At 43.3% G+C, this 25,420-nt stretch overlaps 2 protein-coding genes across 2 annotated transcripts in view; one reads left to right on the top strand and one right to left on the bottom strand.

Annotated features, from left to right (window-relative positions):
* LOC125451508 (mitochondrial folate transporter/carrier-like) overlaps window positions 1–11,124 on the top strand; it is a 42,207-nt gene extending 31,083 nt beyond the window's left edge. Inside the window, exon 7 of the mRNA XM_048528659.2 lies at window positions 9,355–11,124. Within this exon, the coding sequence (XP_048384616.1) occupies window positions 9,355–9,463 (109 nt within the window). The 3' untranslated portion in view covers window positions 9,464–11,124. The remainder of the gene's footprint in view (window positions 1–9,354) is intronic.
* The window catches only part of LOC125451509 (collagen triple helix repeat-containing protein 1-like), a 37,292-nt gene that overhangs the window by 582 nt on the left and 11,290 nt on the right, over window positions 1–25,420 (bottom strand). The window contains exon 3 of the mRNA XM_048528661.2: window positions 1,863–2,079. Within this exon, the coding sequence (XP_048384618.1) occupies window positions 1,863–2,079 (217 nt within the window). The remainder of the gene's footprint in view (window positions 1–1,862; window positions 2,080–25,420) is intronic.

Raw genomic sequence — 25,420 nt, 5'->3', positions numbered from 1 at the left:
CCTCTTTGCGAAACCTAATTCTGACTTCCACATTCTTGGACTTTTTCTATTATTAGGATTGACCAGGAGCTGGAAACTCAGGCTTAGAAATTCAGCAGTGAGAAAGCTGGTCCCGGACAGTGGATCATGAGAAAATGAGGTTTGGAAAGTGGGCTATGAGAAATGTGGGCTTAGAAGTTAGGGCTGAAACAAAAAATGGTGGAAACGCCCAGCAGATCTAACACAACCTGTGAAGAGAGAAAAAGTTAATGTTTTGAGTTGAATGTGTTGCTCCTTTGGGATTGCAGGGAGTTGGGAAAACGTAGAAATTCATGAGCGAGAAAACCATATAAAATTGACTCTCTCGTAGAGTATATGCACTGATGGTTGTGAAAGAAACTCTAATTAGGCAAGATGCAAACATGGAAGCAACCAAGAGATTGAGAGATGGAGGAATGAGATTTCAGGCATCTGCCAGAATCTGCACTTTTGATGTGGAAACTGGAGGAGCGCTAACCACACAACTGGGTGTATTTAAAACAGTTTTAGCATTTTAAAGGGAAATCTGTTCAATACCAGAGGAAACTGATTACAGTAAGTACTTCTCCAGTGTCAATCAGTTTAATGGACCTATGAACATGTGCTTGAGGAATACAGTTAACTATCTAATCTTCAAGCTTGTTCCGTCATTCAGTAAGATTAAGGCTGTGTTCTAAATACCCCATTTCCATTTATTCCTAATAATCTTAGAGTTTTGTTTGGCAAGGGAATCAATCTACTCTGCTTAAAATGTTCATCAACCGTATCTTGAATGCCTTCTGAGGCAAAGTGTTCCAAAGATGTGTAGGCCTCTGGCAGAGAACAATCATCCTTATCTTTGCCCTAAAAGGGTAATCCCTAATTTTAAAACAGTGCTCCTAGCTGCTTGACTCACTGATAACTCTAAAATATGATGAAATTGCTTATCTCCCAGCTGAAAACAGTAGACATTTAATTTGAAATGTCAATAAGTGTAATGTACTTAATGCCTGATTTATACAAGCTGTGTATAAAGAGTGTAATAATTAACTTCTTCATTTATCTGAAGCCATGGTTTTAAACCAGTATACCAGAGAGCAGGTGGTTGGGACTATTCTGGAGAAATAATGATATATTGAAAGTGTTTTACAATTGGAGAGAACAAAGATTGAAAGGTATTAGCTTACTTTTGTTTAAATAAAAATTGTTTTACCTCAGGAGAATCCCATAAATTGCAAAGATTCTGGTTTCAGTTTGCAAAGCACTTTGGTTAGGGTTAGATGTAAGAACAATTTCTCCTGGAGAAGGGAGTTGATTCATAACAGATAGTGAATAGGTTATCAATTTAAATTTCTAGACCTGAGGTGTTTGGTTAGAACCCTGAAGGAGTTATTTGAAATGAAAGTTTAAGCTTAGTGTGTAACTAATTGAGGGAAGGGCTGAGCTCTCAAGATAAATAATTAAAAGAACCGGTTTAATCAAACCTACAGACGTAGTAGAGAAGGGAACTGTCTGGTAAAGTGATGTGTTGGGATATATGAGTTTTGTTCTGCCATGTGTTTCAAAATATTTCATGCGTTATCTCTTACCAGCATGATTTGTTCTGCTTTATCATCATTTCTGATATGTATTTTTTTACTAAAACCAAATATGCAGCATTGCATGCTCGTGGTTCAGTGAAAGACCATCTTGTTAAGTTTTAAAAAATCTATCAAGCAAAGTTTCAGTTGTCAAGCTGGGATCTGACTTGTCCAGTAGTAACATCAGCTAGGATCATAACCCAACAGATTTTTACACACGTATAACTTTACAGAGAAAATATTAGAAACTAGGAAATCCTAAGTACAGTATGTGTCAAAACAAACCTGAAGATGTGCGATGTATATTTATGGTTGAGTTGAATTCTGGGCTTCCTTGATCTAGGTAGATGATGGCTTCAATTGGCAGTGGACCGCTGCACTCAGCCCCATTAAATGTAAAGTACCAGCGCTGACAGCAGGCAGTTTTGCATTTCAGACGCAAAGAACCAGTGAATAATACTCTGAGGGCACTATCTGTGCGCAGCTTGGTGAATGTACATTCCTAAGGTAAAACACAAATAGGCACAAAGTCAACACTAACAAAACATCTTGATATATCATAGAATCACAGAATTGTTACAGCGCAGAAGGAGGCCATTCAGCCCATGTACCTACACCACCTCTCCAAATGAGCATTTCACTTACTGCCATTCTCTTTTCACATGATTTGTAAATCACATTCCTTCCTTTAGAAATTCATTATTCACATGTGAAGTTTAACCATCAATGAAAGCACAATGCGGAGAAAGAAACAGGGTATTTCCATATATTAATACAGAAAAGAGCTGTACTGCTGACATGAATGCAACCAAACAAAATAAAAACGAAGTACCACAGATACTGGAAATCACATAGAAAAAAAATGTTAATCAGGTAAAGCAGTGTAGTGCTCGTATAGTTCTAGAAATGTGTCCAACTACGTATTAATGTCTGACAAAAGTAAAAGAAAAGATAAATATGTTCACTGATTAAGGGCTTAGGAATGTAGAATTAGGAGCAGGAATCTGAGAATTGGAGCCTGTTCCATTATTCAATACGATCATTATTGATCTTGTATGATCTCAACTCCACATTCCCTGAATGACCGTAAACTCCCTTGTTAGTCCAAAATATATTGACCTCTGCATGAAAAATATTCAAACACTCAACTTCCAACTTTCTCCGGAGAGTCCAACAATATATTTAGTCCATAAGAAGACATTCACAATCCAAAGGTCAGAGAATGAATTGGATATGAATGAATTGTGAGGTTTTGCACTTTGGAAAAAAGAATACAGGCATAGACTATTTTCTAAATGGTGAGAAAATTCGCAAAGCAGAAGTACAAAAGGATCTGGGAGTGTTGGTCCAGGATTCTCTAAAGGTTAATTTGCAGGTAGAGTCCGTAATTAAGAAAGCAAACGTAATGTTGTCGTTTATCTCTCAAAGGTTGGAATATAAAAGCAGCGATGTGCTTCTGAGGCTTTACAAAGCTCTACTCAGGCCCCATTTAGAATACTGTGTCCAATTTTGGGCCCCACACCTCTGGTAGGACATACTAGCCCAGGAGCGTGTCCAGCGGAGATTCACACGGATGATCCTTGGAATGGTAGGTTTAACATATGATGAACGGCTAAGGATCCTAGGATTATACTCATTAGAGTTTAGAAGGTTGAGGGGAGATCTAATAGAAACTTACAAGATAATGTATGGTTTAGAAGAGGTGGATGCTAGGAAGTTGTGTCCGTTAGGCAGGGAGACTAGGACACATGGGCACAGCCTTAAAATTAGAGGGGGTAAATTTAAAACTGAAATGAGACGACATTTCTTCAGCCAGAGAGTGGTGGGCTTGTGGAATTCATTGCCACGGAGTGCAGTGGAGGCCGGGACGTTGGATGCCTTCAAGGCAGAGATCAACAAATTCTTGATCTCAGAAGGAATCAAGGACTACAGGGAGAGTGTGGGGAAGTGGAGTTGAAATGCCCATCAGCCATGATTTAAATGGCGAGGTGGACTTGATGGGCCGAATGGCCTTACTTCCACTCCTATGTCTTATATTCTGCAGTTCGCTATTCTGAACCTTTATTTAGTCCTTACCATCCAAACATTAATTGCAGTAATTTGTTTTGCTACAAGATTAATTTGAGAGCAAGAAAATGAAGTTAATGAACTCCATTTGCACACTAGATTTCAAAACTGTTCCAGATTTGGATTGCACAGTTACAAAATATATGCTTGGTTACAAAATTATATGTTGATTTGCAGACGTGTTTTAGATCTAAAATCTCTTTGGAGTTATAGACATAAATTTGAGGTCAATTTAATCCGATACAGCTGTTGTAAAAGTGACAAGATGAGTGCAATGGAGGCTTTACAATGTACGTGATCTTATTGTAGTCTGTTGAGATTTGCACTGGCGTGGTTGTGATTCTGGCATTTCACACAATCTGACGTATTCCCTTTGCATAGGGCCAGACCAACCCATAAAGTGTTCAGCTAAAGCAAAAACTGTTCTTTCCGAATATAACTTGGGAACCATTTTCAGACAATAGACATCTGGAAGATTGTTCCAAATGAACAAGTCACATAAATCAGTTCACAACTTTTAGCGTTACATCTAGTGAAGACAGATGGATCATGAAAGCATGTACATAAGTCCAATGTCTTTAGTTCAGTGCGTATGAAAATATGTATATACATTCCAAAGAACATCTTTGCAGCACCAGCAAGAGGGAAATTGCATTGTTCCTGAAGTTGCCTGCCACTTCAACACACCACCTTGCTCCTTGGCCAACATTTCTCTCTTGGGCCTGTTGCAGTGCTCCAGCAAACCTCTGCGCAAGCTGGAAGAAAAACATCTCATTTTCTGCTTGGAGACTCTGCAGCCCTTAATATTGTGTTCAATATTTTTAGGGCTTTCTTCACTTTCTTCAAACGTCCTTTACTTACCTCTTGGCCTTGTCACCACATGGGCTGCTTTCACCACAGCCAAATCACTCTCATGCACTTATAATACCCAATATTGACTCTTCTCATTCCTGAATGAACCATTATCCATTCTTTCACTTGTCTAATTGCTGTTGTCTCTGTCTGGGCTCCATCTCCACTTAATACCTACTTTTTTAACTCCACCTTTCTCCTCAAACCCCCTTCAGTATATATTACACCATTTCCGAGTTACCTTGAGTTCTGGAGAAGGGTCACATCATTTGTAATTCCTCTCTGGGCATTGAGAATGTGCCAGAGGACTGGAGAACATTGAATATGGTTCCAAAATTTAAGAAGAGTTGCAGAGATAAACTAGAGCTACAGACCAGTAAGTCTCATGTCAGCAGTTAGAAAACTATTGCAGAAAATTCTTAAGGAGGAAATTTGAGAAGGCAAGACTTGATCAGGGATAGTCAGCATGGCTTCATCAGAGGGAAGACATGCTTAACAAATTTGACTAAATTTTTTCAGAAGGTAACCAGGTGTGGAATTCAGCAAAGCCTTTGACAAGGTCCTGTGGACTTATTAAGAAAGCACATGCACATGGGATAATTTGATAAAGTGGATTCAAAATTAACTCAGTTGTAGGAGACAAAAGGTGATGACAGAAGGTTGCCATAATGACTGGAAACCAGTGTCTTCTGGTATACCACAGGAATTTATGCTGAGTCAATTAGACATCATTTATATAAATTACACAGATGACTGTGTGAGGGGTTGAATTAGTAAATTGGCAAACACCACAAAGATTGGTTGGGTCGTTAACAAAGAGCTTGAGTGTCTTGGGCTACAAGAAGATATAAATGGGCATTTATAGTGGCAGATAAGTGGCAATGGCATTTAACCCTGAAAAGTGTGAGGTGATACACACAGGGGCCTTCAGTTGTTTGCCCATAGATCACTGAAAGAGGAAGGGCATCATAGTAGGATTGTAAAAAAAGCCATATAGATCAATTGCCTCCATTCGTTGAGACATAGATTAAAAAAAGCAGGGAAATCGTATTGAAGTTGAATAGAATTTTGGTGAAACCACAAGTAGAAATACTCTGTGCCATTTTGTCACCACAATACAGAAAGAACGTGGTTGCATTGGAGGGGCGCATAGGAGATTCACCAGGACACTGCTTGGGATGGAAAATTTGAGTTAGGAGGAAAGGTTGGATAGGCTTGGGTGTTTTTGTTGAGCAGAGAAGCCTGAGAAGTAATCTAATTGAGGTGTACAAGATTTCAAAGCATGGATAAGCAGTAGCTGTTACCCTCAGTTGAAGAGTCTATCACAAGGGGTCGCAGGTTCAAAATCAAGGCAGGAGGTCTTGGGGAGGGGGGCGCGGTGTGAGGCCACGCCTATTTATCTAGAGGGCAGTGACAGTCTGGAATGCTCTGCCTGGGAAAGTCGTAAAGGCGAATTGCCTGTCACCCATTAAAAACCACCTGGATGAATACTTGGCATGTCATAACATTCAAAGCTGGGGCCAACTGCTCGTAAATCATATCAGATATAATAAGAACTGCAGATGCTGGAGAACCCGAGATAACAAGTTAGAGCTGGATGAACACAGCAGGCCAAGCAGCATCTTAGGATCAGGAAAGCTGACGTTTTGGGCCCAGACCCTTCATCAGAAATGGGGGAGGGGAAGGGGGTTCTGAAATAAATAGGGAGAGAGGGGGAGGCCATAAAACTCATGGACAGGGGAAGCGCAGTTGTAGTATGGTGCAGTGACCTTGACATCACCAAGGCCAGGTGCCAACTCTCCAATATTTCCTCCTATCGCCCCCTGAATTATGCCCCTACCCCTGAGCACCAAACCATCATCTCCCAAACTATCCACAACCTCATCACGTCAGGTGATCTCCCACCCCCAACCTCAATCTTTCCCCAACGCCGCACCACCCACTTCTATCTCCTTCCCAAAATCCACAAATCTGACTGCCCTGGTTGACATGTTGTCTCCGCCTACTCCTGCCCCACCAAACGTATCTCCACCTATCTTGACTCCATTTTCTCCCCCTTGATTCAGGAATTCCCTACCTACATCCATGACACCACCCTTGCCCTCCACCTCCTCCAGAACTTCCAATTCCCCGGTCCCCAATACCTCAGTTTTACTATGGACATCCAGTCCCTGTACACCTGCATTCCCCATGCAGACGGTCTAAAGGGCCTCCGCTTCTTCCTGTCCCGCAGTCCTGACCAGTCCCCCTCCACTGACACCCTCATCTGCTTAGCCGAACTCATCCTCACCCTCAACAACTTCTCTTTCAATTCCTCCCACTTCCTACAGACAAAGGGGGTAGCCATGGGTACCTGCATGGGCCCAAGCTATGCCTGCCTCTTTGTAGGTTACGTGGAACAATCCCTCTTCTGTACCTACACTGGCCCTAAACCCCAGCACATTGACAACTGTATCGGCGCCGCCTCGTGCTCCCACGAGGAGCTCGAACTGTTCATCCACTTCACTAACACCTTCCACCCCAACCTTAAGTTCACCTGGACCATCTCTAACACCTCTCTCACCTTCCTGGACTTCTCTGTCTCCATCTCGGGCAACCATTTAGAAACTGATATCCATTTCAAACCCACGGACTCCCACAGCTACCTAGAATACACCTCCTCCCACCCACCTTCCTGCAAAAATGCCATCCCCTATTCCCAATTCCTTCACCTCCATCGCATCTGCTCCCAAGATGATGCATTCCACTCCCATACATCTCAGATGTCCTCGTTTTTCAAGGACCACAACCTCCCCCCACCCCTGCAGTGGTCGAGAATGCCATCGACCATGTCTCCTGCATTTCCCGCAACTCATCTCTCACACCCGTCTCTGCAATAATGAGAAAAGAACCCCCCTTGTCCTCATGTATCAGCCCACCAACCTCCGGATCCAACGCATCATCTGCAAGCCGACCCCATCACCAAAGACATTTTTGCCTCCCCACCCTTGTCTGCTTTTCATAGGGACCACTCTGTCCGTGACTCCCTTGTCTGCTCCACACTCTCCTCCAGTCCCATTACACCCGACACTTTTCCCTGCAACTGCAGGAAGTGCTACACCTGCCCCCACACCTCCTCCCTCGCCCCCATCCCAGGCCCCAATAAGACTTGCCACATCAAGCAGATGTTCACCTGCACATCTGCTAACATGGTATACTGCATCCGCTGTACTCATTGTGGCCTCCTCTACATCGGGGAAACCAAGTGGAGGCTTGGGGACTGCTTTGCAGAACACCTCCGCTCGGTTCACAATAAACAACTGCAGCTCCCAGTCGCGAATCATTTCAACTCCCCCTCCCATTCCTCTGATGACATGTCCATTCTGGGCCTCCTGCAGTGCCACAACAATGCCACCCGAAGGGTGCTGGAACAACAACTTATATTCCGCTTGGGAACCTGCAGCCCAATGGTATCAATGTGGATTTCACAAGCTTCAAAACTTCCCCTCCCCTGCCGCATCCCAAAACTAACTCAGCTCATCCCTGCCTCCCTAACCTGTTCTTCCTCTCACCTATCCCCTCCTCCCACCTAAAGCCGCACCCCTATTTCCTACCTACTAACCTCATCCCACCCCCTTGACCTGTCTGTCCTCCCTGGTATGTGGGAAAACCTGAAAAAGACTGGAGATTTGCACGAGATAATAGACCCGGTACAGACACGATGAACTGAATGGCCATCTTCTGCACTGTAACAATTCTATGATTCTGGTATAAAGGTTATGATATTTTCAGATGATACAAGTTTGACCATGTGCTTGATAGTGACAATGAAAATCTGAAGACGTTAGCGGACTGGTCAGAGATAGGAAAGTGCCAATGGAATTCACTAATAAAAAGTCCAAAGAAATACATTTGCAAGACTGACCTATCTCCTCCCTACCTCCCCCCCTACACTCACCTTTACTGCCTCCGTCTTCACCTCTTTGATTTGTCTATCTCTTCTCCACCTATCTTCTCCTCTATCCATCTTTGATCCGCCTCTCCCTCTCTCCCTATTTATTTCAGAACCCCCTTCCCCTCCCCCATTTCTGATGAAGGATCTTCGAGTTGAAGATTATCATTTTCATCATCTAAGGGTTTGATGAGGTTCTATTGTATTCATAAGTGACTGTTCAATATGATCTACGAGTGGACAGTTCTGCAGCAAATTAGGTAGGATACTACAAAAGGCTAACTTTGAGTAAGTTGCTCGTCCTGGATTCCCTCGCCTTGTATTTTCTCTCTGCCAACCTTTTAACGAAGCTGCAGCATTTTTGGCTGCAATAAGTGCACTGATTCTGGTTGAGTTTTTCTGTGAACTCAAGGTCAATATCAAAACTCCCAGATGAAACCTCTGGAGTATCCTTGCAGTGCTTCCTTTTATCACCATGAGAATGCACCCTAAATTCAAGCTATCTAAAGATGATTAAAAAAATTTTAGAGAGTTCCTAACTAGCAGAAAAAATCTGAGCATTGCTGAGGCTACAATTTTCTTCAAAGATAGAATGCCTTACTTCTAGCTGCAGGTTACAGAATTTCCATGGGAACAAGTCACAGATGTCACAATGTATTCAAGCTATTTGTATTACTCAAAGAGAGCACGACAAAAAAAATCTCCTTCAAGTTTCTTTGCTGAACATCTCTCATTGCTCTGACATCAATGTACCTTCCAATAGTTGCTTCTACTCCACTTTTGCAAATACTTCCTCAGGTTAATAAAATTGATGACTCCCTAAATGTAAAATGTTCCCTCTTATTCTTATTAATTATGAAGAGCTTTGAGGGGCTGGTCATGACTAACATCAATTCCAATCTCCCAATCTGCCTCAATCCCTTGCAGTTTGCCTTCCAACGTAACAGATCCACAGAGGATGCCATATCCCTCGGCCTACACTCATCGCTGGAACATCTGGACAACAAAGACACCTACATCAGACTCCTGCACATGAACTACAGATCCCCCATCGACATCATTATCCCCTCCAGACTGATCTCAAAGCTGTGTGGCCTTTATCTCAGTTCCACCCTCTGCGATTGGATCCTCAGCTTTCTGACGCATAGTTCACAATCAGTGAGGATAGGTAACTGCACCTCCTCTCCAAAAACACTCAACACTGGAGCCCCTCCAAGAGTGCATCCTTACACCCTACTGTACTCCCAGTACACCTACGGCTGTGTTGCCAAATAATAAATGAATGCCATCTACAAGTTCGCTGACAACACCACTGTAGTGAAACAGGTATCTGACAACAATGAGTCAAAATATGGAAGGGAGATAGAGGGCTTGGGGATGTTGTGCAATGAAAACAATCTGTCCCTCAATGTCAGCAAAACTAAAGAACTTATCATTGACTTCAGAAAGAAGAGAGGAGAACACGCCGCTATCTACACCAACAGAGTTGAGGTTGAGAGGGTGAAGAATATCAAGTTCTTCGGAGTGCAATAACCAACCACCTGTCCTGGACTCCCCATGTAGATGCATCAAGAAGGCAAAACAACGCCTCTTTTTCCTCAGGGCAGCTCAGGAAATTTGGCATGTCCATTGAAAGCATGGTATCTGGATGCATAAAGACCCAATATGGAAACTGCTTTGCCCAGGACCATAAGAAAATACTGAATGTGGAGTGCACAGCCCAGACCGTCACAGAAGCTAAGCTTCCATCCATGAACTCTATTTACACAGCTCGCTGCCGTGAAAAGGCAGCCAAAGTCATCAAAGACCCATAACACCCTGGTAACAGCCTCCTACAACCTCTTCCTTCAGGGAGAAGATGCAAAAGCCTGAAGACATGAACAAGCAGGTTCTGGAACAGTTTCTTCCTGGCCATTATCAGACTGTTGAATGGACTTTGGCCTCAAATAATGTAACCTGTACACCTCAAGTGCTTTTACTTTTGTACTTTCTTTGCTTGCTGTGATCTGCCTGTACCGCTCATAAATAAAGCTTTTCACTATATTTTGGTACATGTGACAATAAAATCAATCATTTTATCTTTGAGGCATTAAATCCAAAGACATATATAGGTAGGAGTCAAGTAAGTGGTGTTAAGGTAAGAGACTGTGACAAGGCTCAAAGGGGTGCCAGCCTACTTCTACCCATATTCCTTAAAGAATGGAATCCCTACAGTGTGGAAACAGGCCAGTCAGCCCAACAAGTCTACGCCAACCCTCTAAAGAGCATCCCACCCAGACACATCCACCTATCCTTTGCCTGTAACCTTGCATTTCCCATGGCTAATCCACTGAATCTACACATCCCTGAACACTAAGGTAATTTAGCGTGGCCAATCCACTTAACCTGCGCATCTTTAGACCATGGGAGGAAACCGAAACAGACACTGTGAGAATGTGCAAATTCCACAGATTCACCTGAGGCTGGAATCAAACCTGGCTCTATGTTCTTATGTACACCTGCTTTCATATTTCTGTGCTTTAAATCCTGGATGTGAAATATTAACTGGTTTGCCGCATGCACTGTCAACTCAGACCGCCCAGCATTCCTCTGTATATATCTCAGCACGTAAAATTTATCCTACTGTGATGTCAAAAAGACAAACAGCAAATGTAATGTCAAGATCCTAAATCTGAACAATAAAGTCCCTGCAATGTTTGTGTTGTCTATTCTTGTTAAAAAGAAGTGGCTGCAAAACAGTATTATTAAAGGGTGATGTACTTTGATATAAGTTCAATTAAACCTTGGGAACGTCTTCAGTTAGAACATGTCTGAAAGTGCTTTGGAGTGTTTGCGTCGATGTTCTGCTGAGTTTTGCACATGTCTGAGAACATGATCCACACTCACAGGGAAGGCAAAAGACTAAATAACATGGTCAAGCAATAGCTGCAACAGGTGTGGTGGCTCTGCAGCATGACAAGTTGGGGCAGATTCCTCCATACTTCCTTGTCTTGATAGCTGCTCTTCATGCCCAAGTTGAGGATACTCTGGGAACTGAGGAGGGACAAAAGGCAATGCCCCAGTCCTTAATATTCTCCTTGATGCTGGTTCTAATGCACCTGAAACAGCAAGTCCCAAGATGTGCAGAACCACCTCAGTCTGCATAGCTTAGGAGATGCAAATATCCTGATCTCTTGCTACAGTGCTCTATTGTAAGCCTTAACTTATTTGCAAGAGAGAAGACAGAATGCTAATGGTTGCGTAGCACTGCGCTTGGCTGGTCGTGTGTGTCTTCTATGGCTGTAGATTATTCCTTCTTAATTTTAGTGGCGGGAGAGGTAAGAGCACAAGCCAGGACACAGCCGGGAAGGTAAGGTTCCTGTATAAAAAACATGCCTCATGAGTCAGCAGCCTTCTTAATTTCAGCGGTGGGAGAGGTAACAGCACGAGCCGGGGGCAGCCAGGGAAGTGAACTAATATATTCAGGCGCAGGGAGGTTGTCACAGGAGAGGGAAAGGGAATGGGTGGGCAGTGCAGGGATCCCCTGTGGCCGTTCCTCCCAGTAATAAGTAAACCACTTTGGATACTGTTGGGGCGGTGGGGGGGAACCGACCTCCCAGGGGAAAGCCATAGCGGCCAGGTTTCTGGCACTGAGCCTGGCTCTGTGGCTCAAAAGAGAAGGGGGTGAGAATAGGAGAGCGATAGTGAAAAGAGATTCAATGGTGAGGGGAACAGACAAGAGATTCTGTGGTATCAAACAAGACTCCCGGATGGTATGTTGCCTCCTCGGTGCCAGAGTCAGGAATCTCTCAAATCAACTCTACAGGATTCTTAAGGGGAAGGATGAGCAGCCAGATGTTGTGGTACACATTAGTACCAATGATATAGCTCGGAAAAGGGATGAGGAACTGAAAAATGAATACAGCAGATTAGGTTGGAAGCTAAAAACCCAGGACAAACAGAGTAGTAATCTCAGGATTACTACCAGTACCATGGGCTAGTGAGGCTAGGAAGTGAGAGCGAGTATAGCTGAACACATGGCTACAGAGCTGGAATAGGAAGCAAAACTCCAGATATGTGGATCATTGGGATACCTTCTGGGGAAGGTGGGACCTGTACAGGAAGAACAGGTTGCACCTGAACTGGAGGAGCACCAATATCCTGGGCGGGAGGTTTGCTACAGCACTTTGGGAGGTTTAAACTAGTTTGGCAGTGGGATGGGAATCGAAGCTACGCACCAGAGGGTGGGTAGCTGGTGTACAGGCAGATACAGTATGTAGAGTCTGTGAGGAAGGATAGACAGTTGATAGGGCAAAGTTGCAGTCAGTGCAACAGGTTGAAGTGTATCTATTTTAACACAATAAGTGTCAGGAATAAGGGACGAACTTAGAGCATGGATCAGTACAGGGAGCTATGATGTTGTGGCCATTTCAGAGGCTTGGATAACACAGGACAGGAATGGTTGTTGGATGTTCAGGGGCTTAGATGTTTCAAAAGAAATAGGGAGGGAGGTAAAAAAGATGGGGGAGTATCATTGCTATTTGGTGATGGTATCAAAGCTACAGAAAGGGAGGTCATCAGACAATTTGTCTACTGAGCCAGTATAGGTGGAAGTCAGAAACAGGAAAGGAGCAGTCACATTATTGGGAGATTTCTATAGACCACCCATTAGCAGCAGAGACACTGAGGAACAGATTGGGAGGCAAATTTTGGAAAGGTGCAAAAGTAATAGGATTGTTGTCATAGGTGACTTCAACTTCCCTAATATCGACTGGAAATAGTGCAAATAGCTTGGATGGAGCAGATTTTGTCAGGTGTGTCCAGGAAGGATTTCTGACTCAATATGTAGATAGGCCGACTAGAGGGGAGGCCATATTGGGTTTGATGCTTGGCAACGAACCAGGCCAGATCTCTCAGTGGGACAGTATTTTGGTGATAGTGATCACAACTCCCTAACCTCTACTATAGTTATGGAGAGGGATAGAGGCAGACAGTATGAGGAAGTATTTAATTGGCGGAGGGGGAATTACAATGCTATTAGGCAAGGACTGTGGAGCATAAATTGGGAACAGATGTTCTCAGGCAATTGTATGACAGAAATGTGGAGGTTGTTGAGGGAGCACTTACATCAAGTACTGTATAGGTTTGTCCCACTCAGGCAAGGAAGGGATGGTAAGGTTAAGGAATTTTGGATGACAAGACATGTGGAACATCTAGTCAAGAGGAAGAAGGAAGCTTACTTCAGGTTGAGGAAGCAAGGATTGGACAGGACTCTCGAAAGCTACAAGGTAGCCAGGAAAGAACTGTAAAATGGACTCAGGAGAGCTAGAAGTGGGTATGAAAAACCCTTGGTGGGTAGGATTAAGGAAAACTCCAAAGCACTCTACACTTATGTGAGGAACAAGAGGATGGCCAGAGTGAGGGTAGGGCCAATCAGGGATAGAAGAGGGAACTTGTACACAAAGAGGAGATGGGGGAGGTCCTTAATGAATACTTTGCTTCAGTATTCACTAGTGTGAGGGACCTTGACGTTTGTGAGGACAGCATGAAACGGGATGATATGCTTGTACAGGTTGATATTAGGATGCAGAATATGCTAGAAATTTTGAAAAACATGAAGATAGATAAGTCCGCTGGGGCCAGACAGGATATACCCAAGGTTACCACGGGGACAAGGGCAAAGATTGCTGCACCTTTGGCAATGATCTTTGTAACCTCACTGTCCGCTGGAGTGTACCAGTTGATTGAAGGGTGCAAATGTTATTCCCTTGTTCAAGAAAGGAAATAGGAATAATTCTGGGAATTACAGACCAGTTAGTCTTACTTCTGTGGTGGGCAAATTATTGGAGAGGATTCTGAGAGAAATTATTTGTGATTACTTTGGAAAGGTCTGATTATAATGAGACAGCAAGCTAAGTTCATGCCTCACAAGCCTTATTGAATTCTTTCAGGCTGTGACAAAACACACTGATGAAGGTTGAGCAGTGGGTGTGGTATACGTGGATTTTAGCAAGGCATTTTGATAAGGTTCCCCATGGTAGGCTCATTCAGAAAGTAGGGAGGCATGGGATTCAGGAAAATTTGGCTGTCTGGATGCAGAATTGGCTGTCCAATAGAAGACAGAGGGTGGTAGTAGAAAGGAAGTATTCAGCCTGGAGCTCGGTGACCAGTGATGTTCCACAGGGATCTGTTCTGGGACTTCTGTTCTTTGTGACTTTTATAAATGACTTGGATGAGGAAGTGGAAGGGTGGATTAGTAAGAATGTCAATGACACAAAGGTTAGTGGTGCTGTGGATAGTGTGTAGGTTGCAACGGGACATTCACAGGATGCAGAGCTGGGCAAAGAAGTGACAGATGGAATTCAACCTGGAAAAATGTGAAGTGATTCATTTTCGAAGGTCAAATTATCATGCAGAATACAGGGTTAATGGCAGGATTCTTGGCAGTGTGGAGGTACAGAATGATCTGGGCGTCCATGTCCACAGCTCCCTCAAAGTTGCTACGCACGTTGATAGGGTTGTTAAGAAGGCATATGGTGTGTTGGCTTTCAGTGGCAGGGGAATTGAATTAAGAGCCACGAGGTTAAGCTGCAGCTCTATATAATCCTGGTTAGACTACACTTGGAATATTGTGAGATAACAAGCTGGGTGAACACAGCAGGCCAAGCAGCATCAGAGGCGCAGGAAGGCTGATGTTTTGGGTCTTGACCCTTCTTCAGATAAAGAATATTCAGAATATTGTGTTAAGTTCTGGTCACCTCATTATAGGAAGGATGTGTGGAAGCTTTAGAGAGGGTGCAGAGGAGATTTACCAGGATGCAGCCTGGAATGGAGGGCAGGTCTTATGAGGGCTTTTCTCATTGGAGTGAAGAAGGATGAGAGGTGACTTGATCGAAGTGTACAAGATGATGAGAGGCACAGATAGAATGGTTACCCACAGACTTTTTCCCAGAGCAGAAATGACTATTCCGAGGGGGCATAATTTTAAGGTTATTGGAGGAAGGTATAAGGGAGATGTCAGAGGTAGGTTCTTTACACAGAGAGTGGTGGGTGCATGGAATGCGCTGCCAATAGTTGTAGAGAAGTCAGATATATTGGGGACATTTAAGCAACTCCTGGATAGGCACATGGATGACAGTAAAATGTAGGGTATGCCGGGTAGATTGAGCTTAGAGTAAGATAATAGGTTGCCACAACATCGTGGGCTGTAGGCCCTGTACCGTGTTGTACTGTTGTATGTTCAATATTTTTGGAAGCTTTGGAGAGGTATGTGCACAGCTGGCATGGTCAAGAGTTATGTACAGGTGCATGTGAATGACCGTGTGTATACGTCACTGCACATGTGTGTATGTATATGACTGTGTGTGTGTGTGTGTGTGTGTGTGTGTGTGTGTGTGTGTGTGTGCGCGCGCGCGCGCATGCGGTTTAGATAATGTAAAGCAATGTTAGAAGTGAGTCCTGAGTGCCAGTTGACCTACTGGCTGAAGGATAGGTGACATATGCTGTTGTGATGGGTGAAGCCCCTAAGTTAAGAAAACGAATGTAATGTTGTCAGTTATCTCAAGAGGGTTGGAATATAAAAGCAGCGATGTGCTTCTGTGGCTTTATAAAGCTCTACTCAGGCCCCATTTAGAATACTGTGTCCAATTTTAGAACATAGAACATAGAACAGTACAGCACAGAACAGGCCCTTCAGCCCACAATGTTGTGCCGACCATTGATCCTCATGTATGCACCCTCAAATTTCTGTGACCATATACATGTCCAGCAGTCTCTTAAATGACCCCAATGACCTTGCTTCCACAACTGTTGCTGGCAACGCATTCCATGCTCCCACAACTCTCTGCGTAAAGAACCTGCCTCTGACATCCCCTCTATACTTTCCTCAAACAGCTTAAAACTATGACCCCTCGTGCTAGCCATTTCTGCCCTGGGAAATAGTCTCTGGCTATCAACTCTATCTATGCCTCTCATTATCTTGTATACCTCAATTAGGTCCCCTCTCCTCCTCCTTTTCTCCAATGAAAAGAGACCGAGCTCAGTCAACCTCTCTTCATAAGATAAGCCCTCCAGTCCAGGCAGCATCCTGGTAAACCTCCTCTGAACCCTCTCCAAAGCATCCACATCTTTCCTATAATAGGGCGCCCAGAACTGGACGCAGTATTCCAAGTGCGGTCTAACCAAAGTTTTATAGAGCTGCAACAAGATCTCACGACTCTTAAACTCAATCCCCCCGTTAATGAAAGCCAAAACACCATATGCTTTCTTAACAACCCTGTCCACTTGGGTGGCCATTTTAAGGGATCTATGTATCTGCACACCAAGATCCCTCTGTTCCTCCACGCTGCCAAGAATCCTATCCTTAATCGTGTACTCAGCTTTCAAATTCGACCTTCCAAAATGCATCACCTCGCATTTATCCAGGTTGAACTCCATCTGCCACCTCTCAGCCCATCTCTGCATCCTGTCAATGTCCCGCTGCAGCCTACAACAGCCCTCTACACTGTCAACGACACCTCCGACCTTTGTGTCGTCTGCAAACTTGCTGACCCATCCTTCAATCCCCTCGTCCAAGTCATTAATAAAAATTACAAACAGTAGAGGCCCAAGGACAGAGCCCTGTGGAACTCCACTCACCACTGACTTCCAGGCAGAATATTTTCCTTCTACTACCACTCGCTGTCTTCTGTTGGCCAGCCAATTCTGTATCCAAGCAGCTAAGTTCCCCTGTATCCCATTCCTCCTGACCTTCTGAATGAGCCTACCATGGGGAACCTTATCAAATGCCTTACTGAAGTCCATATACACCACATCCACAGCTCGACCCTCATCAACTTTTCTAGTCACATCCTCAAAAAACTCAATAAGGTTTGTAAGGCATGACCTACCCCTCACAAAGCCTATCGACCCCCCAAACTCCTGCTTACTAATATCTGGGGGCTAGAGGCAAAATTTGGAGAGCCGACTCAAAGATGAGTCAAGAAACAGTGTCAGGCTCATGGAAACACCTTACAAACAATTTTGGGCCCCACACCTCAGGAAGGACATACTAGCCCTGGAGCATATCCAGCAGAGATTCGCACAGATGATCACTGGAATGGTAGGTTTAACGTATGATGAACGGCTAAGGATCCTGGGATTGTACTCATTAGAGTTTAGAAGGTTGAGGGGAGATCTAATAGAAACTTACAAGATAATATATGGCTTAGAAGGGGTGGATGCCAGGAAGCTGTTAGGGTTAGGCAGGGCGACTAGGACCAGTGGGCACAGCCTTAAAATTAGAGGGGGTAAATTTAAAACTGAAATGAGACAACATTTCTTCAGCCAGAGAGTGGTGGGCTGTGGAATTCATTGCCACGGAGTGCAGTGGAGGCCGGGACGTTGGATACCTTCAAGGCAGAGATCGACAAATTCTTGATCTCAGAAGGAATCAAGGACTACAGGGAGAGTGTAGGGAAGTGGAGTTGAAATGCCCATCAGCCATGTTTTAAATGGCGGAGTGCACTTGATGGGCCGAATGGCCTTACTTCCACTCCTATGTCTTATGGTCTAATGGAAACAATATCACACAAAGATATACATGCATGGCAATTGGTCACAAGTATGAGACTTTTAGATTGCTAATGAGTATTTGTTTGGTAGTATGGAAATTGATTTTGTTGAAAAAACATACATTTTTGCATATCTTTTAATCTCATTGATCAAGACAATTTGTATCATGTCCAGCATTTTTACTGTACTATTTTCCCCTTTGAAATTTCTTGCAAGATGAAAAGCTTCAACAAAATGTATCTTCTTTCAACAATACTTCTGATTCCTGCAGAACCAGGATGTCTCTCCTCATGTCGCCTATACTACTAATACCTCCACTATCACATCCATCAACACAGATCGCTCAGCCTGTCCGGGTATTCAGTTCCCAAAAATATCTGTGTCAGTGCTCTTTTTGTTCAGCTTTCCTTAAACAGACAGTATGCCTTTAAGAAAGAACAGGCAGCCAATACAATGTAACAAACAAACAATGCTGCTGAGGCCACCTATTGCATGAAGAATTTGTCAGCACTGTGAAGAATATAGAGCTGGGAGCATACCAGTTAATACAATAATCATTTAGGTGAGGTGGGTGTATGAATCTTGTACACTGGCCACCTCAGTCTGAGTGGGCATGGACCATTGTAAATAATAAATTCCATATCCAGAAATTGTGGCCAATAAGCTTCTTACCACCATTCATTACCACATAATATATGAACTGAATTTTAATATAACAGATCAGCTCTCACTTGGTTGGTTAAGTGGAGCCAAAGGGACGGAAGGCAAATTAGGAAACTTATTCTTAAGGAAGTGGGTTTTGCCCTGGCTCTTTAACTAGTCATGGCATTAGCATCTAACCTTCAGGTTTCCAGAGCTAATTGTAGAATATGGATGCCATTTGTCACAGGAAGTTTCTCCAGTTAAAGGAACCGTGACAGTGTCAGGGTGGCTGAATTCTACATCACTACCTGAGACATTGGCAACAGGAGAAAGAGAAAGGATATTTGGGAAGACTGTCATTGGCTCTCTCATTCTTCCCTGAAGTTCTAAGGTATTCCAGTAAAGAGATGGTCCCTACAAGTCATTTCTAATGCTCATTCATCCCTGCTTTCTGTTTGAGTGGGTGAAGAGAGTCAAAATTGCAGGGAGAGGCAGACATTTGTTTGTTGAGGGTTGTTGGGGTAGGAAAATATGGCAAGGTGATGCTCCAGCGACTGCATCTTTAATACCTACTGGCAATTCATTCCCAACTGGTCCATTGTCTTGTTTGTGGAGGCTGCAGATATCAACAATAAACAGCCATTATAGATTGAGCCTCATGAGGCACTGGTGATCACACAAGTCAAGAAAGGGAAGTCTCTCCATATGGGCTGAGTGAGGGCTATTGACCATCCAAAATGGCACCGACACCGTACGACTCCTTGCAAGCTCCCTGCAATAGATCTAACTCTAACATTTCTTATAACCATTCTACACTTTTAAATTTAAATTTAAAGTATGTAAAAATTACTAATAATGTTCTATTGAATATATCTGCAGGTTTGAGGCTGATCTTGTCTAGCACACGCCCTGTGCAACGTAACCTGAATGCTGATGATCTGTATGTCCTTACTTACTATGATCGGCCTGAACTGGTCATAAACAAAGGTTTTCACTGTACATGGGCAAATGTGTCAATAAATAAATCAAATTCAAATGAAATCAAAGACCCCTTCGAGTTGGGTCTTCTTGGCCTGCACAGCATCAGTAACTGAGGATGTGCCAATGGTGTTGCTGTGGGGCTTCCTACTGCTGACTCTGATGCTTGCGCTGTCAATGTAGCTGCTCCTCTTGCTAATCGTCAAACATCCAGGTTACAGCCTCATAAGCTACCATGTTGCAGCGAAGGTTGGCAGCAGTCAAGATCCAATTAAGGTGAATGAAGTCTAAGGTTGGTGAAACTATTTTTCCAATCAACCAGTTTAGCAATGTAATTACACACCTCTGGAGCAGGCAGGTCCTGAACTCGGGCCTCCTGATTCCCACAGCACCACGAGGTGTTTCCAAGAAATTGGAAATCATCTGTGAATGTTTGAAATCTGGCTCTCAGCACAAGTGCTGTGAACATAGCTTTTGACACTGGCAAGGAAGCAGCTAAGTCAGTTTACTGCTTAAAGGCTTCCCCGCCTGCCAGTTTCATTAAACACTGTTTCTCCACGGTGCTCTTGCCTCAAGTGAGTTCCACAGCTTAGAAAACACATGATGTGGCTGTCAAAGCCAGAATCTTGAACTGAACTCACTATTAGGTGCCTATTTCAATTACTAGACTTATTTGCTAAGCTTCACAAGGGTTTCCCACTCACTCACAAAATTTCCCAGTTAAGCCCAAAAGTGCGCAGGATTATGTCAGGTTTCAAACTTGTGCCATATCTTCAGTCTTAAGATCAGAAAAAACTGAACCTATTACACCTCAATGTCACCACTCTGATGTTTTTTTCATTCAACTTATGCTTTGTTTAGTTTTTTTAATGACAGGTGGCGCAGTGATAGCAACAAAAAGCATCTCTCCGCCAACATGTAAAAGGATAAATACTCACCTGCTTTATTTTGAACGAATTTCTTTCTCTGAAAGTTCTGACCAGTTTTATATTAAACAATATTCTTCTTGACCCATCAAAGGAATTGAATAGCACTGAGAAATAAAATTCTGAAGAAATCCTTCCTCTCATTCTTCTAACTTAATTTTCACATTCCAAAGGTGTAGAATGGCATAATTGTCTTTGATCTCCCTTTAAAAAATATAAACACTTTATTGGAAGTAATGCAACAGTCAAAATAACTGGAAAATTATCAGCCTTGCTTTTAGATTCATAGCCTGGTCCAGCACAGAAAAAGCCATTCAGTCCATTGTTCTCATGTCAACCCTTAAAAAGATAGATTCAATTTGTCCATTTGCCTGCTTTTCTTCTCATAACACTGCTAAGATGTCCTTGTCAATTATGCATCTTCCTCATTGAAAGTTACTTTGGAATCTGTTTCTTCTACCCTCTTGGTCATAGCACTCCAGATTATAACATCTCACTGAATGAAGAAAATTCCTGTCATCTCCTGTCTGGCTCTGCTGTCAATTATTTTTCATCTGTGTTGTCATTACTGATCATCATACTTGTGAAAACAGTTCATTCATATCTACTTCACCAACGCCTGTCAAAATTTTGTTGAACACTTCTTTTAAATCTTGCCTTAAACTTTTTTATGTCCCTATGGCAGAAGTCCCTCATCGCTAGCATCATTCTAGTAAATCTCCTCTGCATCTCCTGCAAGGCCTTAAAATAGCACTATTCTTTATATGTGGTATGTAGAACTGGACTCAGCAATTGAGTGGTGGCTCAACCAGTGATTTGTAGTAGATTTTTGCCACATTTATTGCAATCTTATGCAATGCCTCTATTTATGAAGCCACAGTCTGATGTGCTTTCTCAACAATCTGAAGAACGCATCCTTCCAGTTTCAAAGACTGGTGCAGGTGTTTGTTTAAAAATTAATGATAGGAAGAAATTCAGCATTATTGATAAATTACAAAAATCAGAAATATCTCAAGTAAAGCCCTTTAAAATTTAAGACAAAGGGAAGAAGGTCAAATTAAAAGAATAATTATGGCACATAAACAGAAGCAAATTGCTGTTTGCTGATGTAGACTTTAATGGGAGTAATGTGTTTACACTGCATGAGCGGCCAGTGCTGTTTGATTGACATGTACAATCTGATGGGTGGAGGTGCTGCTACAGAGAATGCACCAGTTAGTTGATGATTGACAGTTAAAACGAAACGAAAAGTTAACTGTCAATCATCAACGACCAGCTGCATTCTCCACAGCAACACCTTTATCAATCAGCACTCTCCCCTCATACAGTATAAAACATTGTTCATTGCTATTCTTGTAAATGTCCCAAAGAGTGTATGATAAACAACTTTGACAACAATTATTTTCTTTACGCAATACTCAAACACTGGTCACAGATAAACGAATTCAGCAGGAAAAAAATTGAGTGAAGTTATGAAAAAGGCAAATAACAAGAAAAAAACAAAATCTGTGTTAAGCCAAGAATAAAAACGATTTCAACTTACAACCCAAGATGTAGAAGCATGAAATAAAGAATATAAATTCAGAGTGGAATTGGAACAGGTATGATATTGAATTGAAATGAAAAAACTGAACAAAGGTAAAATCAAAGAGAGAAAATTGGTCACTTGTTTCTTTACATTGTGTTCCTGTTGCTACTCCTCAGGTTCACACCGTACCAAGATTGTTCCCATGTATTTGCTAGGCCGCATACCGCAGGTCTCCTCCAGGCCAGTGTAAGCAGCGAAAGCACAGACTGTAGACATGGGTGGTGTATTGCCTGTGGCAGCATGGCTCTCAGTGTATGCCTGCTATGCAAGTTATTGGGTTTCTGGGCCATAGTCAGGTATCGTATGGGGACAGCTCTTGTTGCCTAGTAATCACTCAACAACTTGCAATACAAGTGTGTATTTTATTTTTAATTCATTTACAGGCTGTGGGTGTCACTAATTAGTCCAGCATTATTAACTGCCCATCCCTAATTGCCTAGAGGGCAGTTCAGAGTCAACCACATTTCTGTGGGTCTGGAGTCACATGTAAGCCAGGCCAGGTAAGGTCAACAGTTACTTTCCCTAAACGACATTACTGGACCAGTTGAAGTAATTGAAGTAACAGATAGGAATACTACAAGATGAATGAATGATAAAATCAAAACATTTAACATCCTGAGGGGTCTCAACAGGATAAACATGGAAAGGATGTTACTTGCAGTCATAGGGTCTTGGAGATGTACAGCACAGAAACAGACTTTCAGTCCAACCCGTCAATGTTGAACACATATCCAAAATTAATCTAGTCCCATTTGCCAGCATTTGGCCCATTCCCTCTAAAACCTTCCCATTTATTTACCCTTCTTGATGCCTTTCAAATGTTGTAGGAGTAACAGCCTCCACCACTGCCTCTGGCAATTCATTCCATACAAGATCCATTCTCTACGTGAGAAAGTTGCTCCTTAGGTTCCTTTTAAATCTTTCCCCTCTCACCTTAAACCTACGCCCTCTTGTTTGGGATGTTCCTATCCTAGGGAAAATACCTTACCCATTCAGCCGAACCTCATGATTTTAGAAACTTTTGTAAGGTCATTCCTCAGCTTCTGACGTTCCAGGGAAATTAGTCCCAAACTATTCAGCCTCTCCCTACAGCTCAAACCCTCCAACCTTAGCAAAATCCTTGTAAATCTTTTCTCAACCCTTTCAAGTTTAACAACATCTTTCATATTCCCAGGGCAGAAATGGCTAGCACGAGGGGTCATAGTTTTAAGCTGGTTGGTGGAAAGTATAGAGGGGATGTCAGAGGCAGGTTCTTTACGCAGAGAGTTGTGAGAGCATGGAATGCGTTGCCGGCAGCAGTTGTGGAAGCAAGGTCATTGGGGTCATTTAAGAGACTGCTGGACATGCATATGGTCACAGAAATTTGAGGGTGCATCCATGAGGATCAATGGTCGGCACAACATTGTGGGCTGAAGGGCCTGTTCTGTGCTGTACTGTTCTATGTTCTATGTTCTATGTTCTATATAGCAGGGAGAGCAGAAATGAATACGGTATTTCAAAAGTGGCCTAATCAATATCCTACACAGCCACAACATTAGCTCCTGACTCCTATACTCAATACACTGACCAATGAAGGCAAGCATACCATGCACTTTTTTTGCTATCCTGTCTACCTACGAGCCCACTTTCAAGGAACTAAGAACCTACACTCCAACTTCTCTTTGTTTAGCAACATTCCTCTCCCTTGGGAAAAGATCTTGGCTATTCACTCTATCCATGCCTCTCATGATTTTATAAACCTCTATAAGGTCACCCCTCAGCCTCCAACGCTCAGGGCAAACTTCCCCAGCCTATTCAGCCTCTTCCTTTAGCTCAAACTCTCCAACCCTGGCAACATCCTTGTAAATCTTTTCTGAGCCCTTTCAAGTTTAACAACATCTTTCCTATGACAGGGAGACCAAAATTGAATGCAATATTCCAATGTCTTGTACAGCTGCAACGTGACATCTCAACACCCAAAAAGGCAAGCATACCAGATGCCTTCTTCACCATCTTGTTGACCTTGTAGGCTGGAATCTACCTGAAGGATTCAGGGGGCTTATAAATTGATTAACTGATACCCGGGACGGGAATCCAATTTAGTAACTCTGATGTTTGCATTTGTATTTGAATTTGAGATTACAGATGCCCGAGAGTGAGTTGCAGGCTACAATGTGATCAAGAGATTTTGGGGGGAATCTGTGTGTGTCAGCTTGTGTATGTGTCTCTCTCTGTGAGGATTTGTCAGTATCTGTGGTTTGATTATACGTGGGTGATGCCTGTGAGTGTGTGTGTGACATTGTCTATGTCTGTGAGTGAATCAATGGACACCACTGACAGAAATGTAGTGGGCATCCCTGGGTGATGAGTCTTTGTGCGTGTGCGTGTCTCTATGCGTGAGACAGTGAAAATCCTTCAGTCCCATGTGATCAGCCAAATGCACAGTTGTTTGTGTGCGTGTGTACATGTGTGTGAATGGTGTGAGAGTGTGTGTGTCACCTAGTAACATCTATTTGTCCGTGTGGATCCATGTGTGGATATCACGTACATCACTGAGTGACATGTTTTCATCTGTGTGTGAGGGGCGTGTGTTTGTTTGTGTGAGTGCAAGTGTGTGATACAGTACATCTTTATGTTTTAGTTTCTATGTGCATGCGAGAGTTTACATTATGGAGAGTTGTATGTGTGAGATAATATACGTGAGGATCGAGAGGTGGCACATTGGTTAGCACTGCTGCCTCACAGCACCAGCAATCCGGATTCTATTCCACCCTCAGGCTATTGTCCATGTGGAGTTTACACAATCACCCTGTGTCTTTGTGAGTTTCCTCTGGGTGCCCTGGTTTCCTCCGAGTCCAAAGATGTGCAGGCTAGGTGGACTGGCCATGCTAAGGGCGGCACGGTGGCTCAGTGGTTCACACTGCAGCCTCACAGCGCCAGGGACCCGGGTTCGATTCCAGCCTCAGGTAACTGTCTGTGCGGAGTTTGCATGTTCTCCCCGCTGTCTGCGTGGGTTTTCTCTGGGTGCTCCGGTTTCCTCCCACAGTCCAAAGATGTGCAGGCTGCGTGGATCAGCCATGCTAAATTGCCCGTAGTGTTCAGGGGTGTGCGGGTTATAGGGGGATGGGTCTGGGGGATGCTCCAAGGGGCGGTGTGGACTTGTTGGGCTAAAGGGCCTGTTTCCACACTGTAGGGAATCTAATCTAAGTTGCCTGTAGTTTTCAGGGATGTATAGATTAGGTGGGTGGGATGCTCTGAGGTTCAGTGTGGACTGGTTGGGCCTAAGGGCCTGTTTCCACAGTGTAGTGATTCTGTGTGTGACAGACAGTGTACGTCAGAACACGTGCGA

Source organism: Stegostoma tigrinum, chromosome 5 (assembly GCF_030684315.1).
Source record: "Stegostoma tigrinum isolate sSteTig4 chromosome 5, sSteTig4.hap1, whole genome shotgun sequence".
In the NCBI taxonomy this organism is placed as follows: domain Eukaryota; kingdom Metazoa; phylum Chordata; class Chondrichthyes; order Orectolobiformes; family Stegostomatidae; genus Stegostoma; species Stegostoma tigrinum.
The sequence above is the reverse complement of the archived record's forward strand: the minus strand, read 5'-3'. Positions and strand labels throughout refer to the sequence as shown.